The sequence below is a fragment of the Dipodomys merriami genome, unplaced genomic scaffold (assembly GCF_024711535.1).
Source record: "Dipodomys merriami isolate MVZ:Mamm:240054 unplaced genomic scaffold, mDipMer1.0.p SCAF_518, whole genome shotgun sequence".
Lineage (NCBI taxonomy): Eukaryota > Metazoa > Chordata > Mammalia > Rodentia > Heteromyidae > Dipodomys > Dipodomys merriami.
The window spans coordinates 475634-483226 of NW_027206089.1; the positions used below are offsets into that span (position 1 = coordinate 475634).

The 7593-nt window shown below is 44.1% G+C and overlaps 1 protein-coding gene across 1 annotated transcript; it reads right to left on the reverse strand.

Annotated features, from left to right (window-relative positions):
* Window positions 1-316: 316 nt before the first annotated feature.
* Window positions 317-2452, reverse strand: LOC138810969 (ribonuclease 7-like). The gene is made up of 2 exons (XM_069998407.1): window positions 2379-2452; window positions 317-837 (listed from the first exon to the last, which is right to left on the reverse strand). Exon 2 carries the CDS (start codon window positions 804-806, stop codon window positions 339-341), a length of 468 nt encoding a protein of 155 aa, XP_069854508.1. The 5' UTR covers window positions 807-837; window positions 2379-2452; the 3' UTR covers window positions 317-338.
* Between the last annotated feature and the right edge of the window lie 5141 nt (window positions 2453-7593).

Genomic DNA, 7593 nt, shown 5'->3' on the forward strand with positions numbered 1-7593 from the left:
TAAATTGCATACAACTCTTCTTCATTTATTTCCTCCCCCTTGTTTTACTGCCATGATAAGAGAGACGAGGGAGAGTAATTCAAAGGCTAAATCAAGGACCCTATGCCCTTGAATTTGCTCAGTACCTCTGGGGAATGTTTCTGGAAAAATGACCACCAAAAGATGAAAGACCATATTCCTTGGAGCTTAGTCTTCCAAAGTGTGGGCCTTAACTCCCCGTTAGTCTCTCTGAAGAGCTGGAAGCAGAAGAGCCCCAAGAAATGAAGGGGAAAAAAGGCATTCAGAGGAGGAGAAGGAGCAAGAACGAGGCCTGGACAAGAGTAAAGAAACCTGGAAACCTAAAGGACTTGGTCCAAATGCACAGGAACTAGATGGAATTTCCCAGCATCCTTTTGCTGAGGAGGGTCACAGGCTACGATGAACTGTGCACTCAGATGCTTTTCTCTGTACCTGCAGTTTGGATACTTCCCTGACACGAGTTCACAGCTTGTCAGGGGCACAGGCTTTTGGCTCTGGTGACAATTCTCCCTGCCATTCTTGCAGGCTATATTGGGCGTCTGGCAGGTGGTGGCCACGCTGGAGAAAGATTCATGCAGGAAGGTATTGAGGTTTTTGCAGTGTTTGGTGTACTTGTTGATGTGCTCCATGGCTGAGTTGCATGCTTGAGGACTGGGCTGCACATGCTGAGTTTCAAACCACTGTGCTGAGGTCATGTGGCTGGGCCTGGCACTGACTGGGACCTCAGCCACCCACAGCTCCAGCAGCAGGAAAAGCTGCAGAGGGTAGAATCCTTCTCTAGATGTCATCACTCTTAGTGAGAGCAGTCAGGATGGGGGGCTAGGTGGTAGGGGTGAGAAAGCAGGGAATTTAGTTGAAAAACTGCTTTTCTGTATTTTTTTTCCCAACAAATCACTCATCTCCCTACCCTACTATCTTCTTCATTTTTTTGTTTTGTGTCTCATCTCTCCCTCACCCTGGGTGCTCACATGTGCTATGACTCCATTCCCTATCCTATGGCTCCAGTCCCATAACCTTTCATCCTTATTTCCTGTCATGCTGTCCCAGTTGCCTGTCACTCTTCCCCCCCCCCCCAAGCTCTGAAAATTAAATTTAGGGCCTTAGGGCTTTTTATTGTTGTTGTTGTTGTTTGTTTTTGTGCTGGTTCTGGGGCTTAAACTCAGGGCTTGGGTGATGTCCCTGAGTTTTTTGCTCAAGTCTAGCACTCTACCACTTGAGACACAGCTCCACTTCTGGCATTTTGGTGGTTAATTGGAGAGAAAAATCTCATGGGCTGTTCTGTTGGCTTCAAGCCAATCCTCAGATCTCAACTTCCTGAGTTGCTAGGATTACTGGCATGAGCCACTAATGACAGGTTTTGCTTATCACTATTCACTTTATCTCTCAGGATTATCCTCTGGGTCCCCAACTCCTCTGTGTTTCCATGTGCCTATGTCTAGGTCTCCATCTCTGATTCTACATTTTTTGGCTCTTTAATTCTTCTAGCTTCTCAACATAACTTGTCTTCTCTCCCTCCTTCTCCCTCTCCATGAGCCTTCCTGCCCTCTAATAAAGTACTTCCTTTGTCTTATTCTTTCTTTTTCTCTTCTTTTCTTTCTTTTTTTTTTTTTTTTTTGTCAGTTGTGGGGCTTGAACTCTGGGCTTGGGTGCTGTCCCTCAGCTCTTCAGCTCAAGGCGAGCACTCTACAACAACAGCCACAGCACCACTTCCGGTTTTCTAGTGGTTTATTGGAGATAAGAGTCTCACGGACTTTCCTGCCTGGGCTGGCTTTGAACCCTGATCCTCAGATCTCAGCCTCCTGAGTAGCTAGGATTATAGGCATGAGCCACTGGCCCCCGGTTCTTTTTCTTTCTTTCTTTTTTTTTTTTAACTCTACTTCCATATCTTCACTTCTGGCTTTTTGGTAAGTAATTGCAGATAAGAGTTTTACAGAGTTTCCTGCTCGAGCTGGCTTTGACCTTGATCCTCAGATCTTAGCCTCCAGAGTAGCTATGATTAAGGACATAAGCCACTAGTGCCCAACTCCATTGTTGATCTTCTCACTTAGCAATTTGATCTCTTCCAGTTCTCTTCCTCTCTCTTCTTCTTTTACCTTTTTTTTTTTTCCTAGCCATGGGGCTTGAACTCTCGGCCTGAGCACTGTCCCTCAGCTCTTCAGCTCAAGGCTAGCACTCTGCCACTTGCACAGCACCACTTCTGATTTTCTGAGTGATTTATTAGAGATAAGAATCTCACAGACTTTTCCTGCCTGGGCTGGCTTTTAACCATGACCCTCAGGTCTCAGCCTCCTAAGTAGCTAGGATTGCAGGCATGAGCCACAGGTGCCCAGCTTACCTTTATATTTTGTCATAGACCTTACCTCCTTACTTGTCCTTGTGTTGTGGCTGTTGTTCAGGGGGCTGAGTATACATCAATCCTGGAATGTCAGGTCTCTGAGGGCTTTACTTTTGGCTTCTTCAGAGCTTGCCTGAGATGTGTTGCTTCTGTTTGGAGAGCAGTCCCTGTATCAGGAAATGAGTCAGGTCTATACCTCCTACCCGCACATTCCAAATAAGTGGATACGTACAAAGCTAGTGAACTTGTGTAAACGTGTTCAGCAATGAGGAAGCTTGAGTTCTTGAATTCAAAGACTATACTGTCACATGTTTTTAATGACTCTTTAATAAAGCACCTGACCTAAGTGTCAACCCAATGAATTTCAGGGAGAATTGTTAATTATCTCCTCCTACATATATCTTCTGGCTTTTGATTTGAGCCAGAGCCAGTCACCCTAGTACTAAGGACTGCTTTTGGGGCTGGGAATGTGGCTTAGTGGTAGAATACTCACCTAGAATGCATGAAACCCTGGGTTCAATTCCTCATTACCACATAAGAAGAAAAGGCTGAAAGTGGCACTGTGGCTCAAGTGGTAGAATGCTAGCCTTGAGCAAAAAGAAGCTCAGGGACAGTGCCCAGGCCCTGAGTTTAAGCCCCAGGACTTGTTTTTTTTTTTTTTTTTTTTTTTTTTGGGTCCGGTTGTGGGGCCTGAACTCTGGGCCTGGGTGCTATCCCTCAGCTCTTCAGCTCAAGGCTAGTGCCCTACCACTTGAGCCACAGCACCACTTCCGGCTTTTTTCTTTTTGCTTATGTGGTGCTGAGGAATCGAACCCAGGGCCCCAGGCATGCAAGGCAAGCGCTCTACCACTGAGCCAACTTCCCAGCCCTTTTTTTTTTTTTTTAAAAGACTGCTTTTTCTCTGTTCTGATGTATAGCTATAGATTGAATAGTTTGCATGGCTTCTTGTCATGCAGGTATGATCTTTGGAAGGAGTTGGAGGAGACAAGGGAGGTGAATGAGTCATCACAATCACAATGAAAGCACCCACAGATGAGCTGTTCTTGTGGCAACTTCAGTTCCAGGTGATGATAAAGGCTGCCTGGCTTTATTTATTTGGAGAATACTTAACAACTCATACATACTTTATCCCCCACTATTTTATAAAAAAAAAAGCTCAGAACATAAGCTGAGTGCCAATGGTTCATGGCTGTAATTAATTCTAGCTAGTTAGGAGGCTGATATCTGAGGATTGAGGTTTGAAACCAGCCTGAGTAGACAAATCCAAAACACTCTTATCTCCATTTAACTAGCCAAAAGCTAGAAGTTGAACACTGTAGATCAAGTGGTAGAGCAACAGCCTTGCACAAAAAAGCTAAGCAACAGTGTTAGGCCCTGAGTTCAAGCCCCAATACTAGCACCAAATGTGAGAACACTTAAGAGAACTGTGAAGTTTAAGGGGCAAAACATCACTAGACAGTGATGTTTCTCACAAACAGTCTGTTTGTGAGAAGATCTAGGAAACTGACAGAAGCAATATTTTTGTTTTCAGATTCATATGTAAATATTCATCTTTATTCATATAGTCAGCAAGTATTTATTGAGTGCATACTGTGTATCAATGTATGACAGATAAATGTATGGCAGATATATTAGGGAATAAAAATCCCCCAACACTGTACCTTTGTGGTAGTTAAAGTCCTTTGGAAAAGACAATAAAAATAAACTTTTCTCAAAGTGATGATTGCTAAGGACAAACGTATAGCAGGATAGAGGTTGGTGGGCAGTGTTAGTTTTGTCTAAGCATATATTAGTTGCACAAAAGGTGATTTATGGGACATTTCTATACATTTCTATGTATCCTGGTCAACCTCACCCTCCATACAACTCTCCTCCATCCCATTTCTTGGGCAGTGATTTTTAAGAAGGTCATTGAAATAGGTAAGTTTAAGACAGAGACTTGAAGATGAGAGAGTGGGGGGAGGATATTTTAGGGAGAGGGAATAGCAGTATAAAGGCCCTAATGCACACAGAAGAGAGAGAGAGAGAGAGAGAGAGAGAGAGAGAGAGAGAGAGAGAGAGAGAGAGAGGACAGCAAAGCCATTCATGTGGCTATAGCAAGTGAATCAGGGTTCAGAGAAGAACCAGGAATGAGACCATGGGAAACAGAAACTCCCATGACTATTAGGAAGGCTGTGACTTGTACTCTAAGCACAGTGTGAAGTACTGCAGTATTCTATAGCAGAGAGGCAAGGGCCTGTTTAAACGACCACCTGGTTCTTGTTCAGATTACAATTATAGAGAAATCTCATAAGTAATGAGGCTTGTGTTCTGGTCCAGAAGTTAGGCCTTCAAGTAGGGAAGGGGGAGTTTTGTTTCCCCCTTGAGGGCAGGTGGGCATTATTTCAGTAGATCTGAATGGGGATGAAGGATTTTTACACAAAAAGAATAGTGCTAGAAGCCAGGTGCAGTCACTAAACCCTTTAATCCTAGCTACTTTGGAGGTGGAGATATAGAGATATCAATTCAAGACCAGATGGGCAAAAAAAGATGATGAGTTTGCATCTTGACCAATGGCTGAGAGCAGTGGTGAGCACCTGTTATTTCAACTAAGTGGAAAGCACAATGGCTGGATATAGTGGTGAGCTTGTTTTTCCAAGAAGCACAAATAGGAAGATTGTAGTCAGGCAAGACCACCAAAAGACTAGACTCCATCTCAAAAAATAACTAAAGCAAAAAGGAAATGACTGAGTGATTCAAGGGTTAGATTGTCTGCCTAGCAACTGTAAGGCTCCAGTTTAATTCCAAGTACCACTCAAAACAAACAAAACAAAAGTAAGTGCTAGACATAGAAACTGCCACTAGATGGCAAAAGAGAATCAAGGACAAATTCACATAGGCCTCTGACTCTGCTAGTTGACCTCCAGAAGGCCTTGGCTGTGGGGACAGGCCACTTCCTTGTTAAGGAAACTTCTGGATAGAATATTATAGCCTGCAAGTGTAGAAGCACATATGCTTGGGGACAGAATCCATGATGTAAAGCAGTGTGTGGACCAGATGCATATTAGCTCTGGCCTGTCTAGTCATTGGGGTGGAGGCTGGTGTGGGAGACGGGGCAGGAGTTTATGAGTTCATTTGAATTCCTAGCTCAGGCTCCTTTACATTTCCATTCTCCTAGAGTAAGATGGTTCCAAATCACTATTTGAAACTGCCTGCTGCACTAGTGTTTTCCTGTCATAATTATCGTAGTTTGCTCTTCAACTTCACTTTGCCAGGCTCCCCAGAAGGCTAAGCAGATGAAATAAATAAGGCCTTTCTTCAAAGGGAGAAGGAAATGAAGATTTCACTCTGCCTATGAAAACTGAAGTGGAAGTGAGCCAGGTACTTGTGGCGTATGCCTGTAATCCTAGCTACTCAGGAGGTTGAGATCTGAGGACTGAGGTCAGAAGGCAGCCTGAGCAAATCACCTAGGCAGGAAAGTCTGTGAGACTTCTTTTTTTTTTCTCTCTCTCTTTTTTGCCAGTCCTGAAGCTTGAATTAGGGCCTGGGCACTGTCCCTGAGTTTCTTTTTGCTCAAAGCTAGCACTTGAGCCACAGTGCAATTTCCGGCTCTTTCTATTTATGTGGTACTGAGGAATTGAACCCAGGGCTTCATGAATGCAAGTCAAGCACTTTGCCACTAAGCTACAGGCCCAGCCCTCCTTGAGACTCTATCTCCAATTCACTACTACCAAAAAGCCAGAAGTGGGAGCTGTGGCTCAAGTGGTAGAGCACCAGCCTTGAGTAAAAAAGCTAAGGGACAATGCCCAGGCTGCTGAGTTCAAACTCCAGTACTGACATAAAAGGAAGGAAGGAAGGAAGGAAGGAAGGAAGGAAGGAAGGAAGGAAGAAGTAAAAGAAGAAAGGAAGGGTTAAAACCAAGATCACTACAATTCAGGCTAAAACCTTTGTTTTGCCTCAATTATATAAGTTTGATTTTATTTATTCACTTAAACTCTCCAACTTACAAAATCTGTTTCACTTTGCATTTGTGTTTAGTAAGTTTTTGCTAATTTACCTTCACTGCTTTGGTGGAATAAAGGGAGTAGAGTTAGGAATAACAAAAATAGCCAGGCATCAGGCCAATTCCTGTTCAGGGAGTCTGGCAAAGAAGCTTCTAAGAGAAGCTTAGCAAAGGAGAGCAGAAAACAAAATGGCTATAAAGGAGCAACCTCAACCCCACGTCCTCCTCTATTGCCATATTCACTGCTATTGGCCCAACCTGGGGCAGGGTGCTGCTCTGTGTGTGTGTGTGTGTGTGTGTGTGTGTGTGTGTGTGTGTGTGTGTGTGTGTGTGTGTGTGTGTGTGTGTGTGTGTGTATTTAAGTTGGGGTGGATGTTGTGAAAACCACAGTGGGGCCAGGTTGGCCAGTGTTCACAGGACAACAGCTGTTGCTTCCTTCAGCCTGGAATGGAAGGGAGGGAAAGGGAAGGGGAGGGGAGAAAGGCTGGGCCTGGATTGGTGCCCATCCTTCAGAACCAAGCCTCTTTCTCTCTTCCAGAGTTCCACACAGCCTCTGGATACCAATGGAAAGTCCATGAGAGGATTTCCCTTCAAGCAGGAGCAGATCCACTCTCTTTTGTTCTAATTTTGTTGATCTTTAGAGAAAAAACCGGCAATGGGCTCACTTATATTTTGAGAAAGTGAAATACTCAGCATGTTGGGATCAGATGTGGGACTTGATTCAGGTCTTTGAATTCCCATGACCTTTCTTGGAATAGCTGGGGTTTGGAAGAGGCAGTCCTGAAAGAAGGTTGGAATCTTTGGCTTCCAAATCTTTAGACAAGATTGAACAGAAGAGAGATGGATCTGGCCTGCAGCTGAGGGCTGTTTACCAGGTCACTCTCAATTCATAAACCCTTGCCAGCTCAGAATTAAGTATAACTTCCTTAGTAAGATACTCAGGGCTTCCCCAGTCTGGGGAGGACGTTTCTAACTCAGTCTCAGACGTTTCTCCCACTTAAGGCTTCAACTACAGCCAGAAGATTTGCTCCCTTTTTTCAAGCATACTTTATGATCCTCTTTAGATCTACTTAACTCCTAACTGCTACATGAGAACTATCCTAAGACCCTAGAAAATTTTTCTCAACTCTCCCAATTCAGAGAGAAAGATCTCTCTCATCTTTTATTTACTGACTTCAAGAAGTCATTAAAAGCTGGGCGTCGGTGGCTCACGATTGTAATCCTAACTACTCAGGAGGCTGAGACCTGAGGATCACAG

Excerpts from the sequence above, each read along its gene's own strand:
- LOC138810969 (XM_069998407.1), bottom strand. The coding sequence starts at position 806 with ATGACATCTAGAGAAGGATTCTACCCTCTGCAGCTTTTCCTGCTGCTG.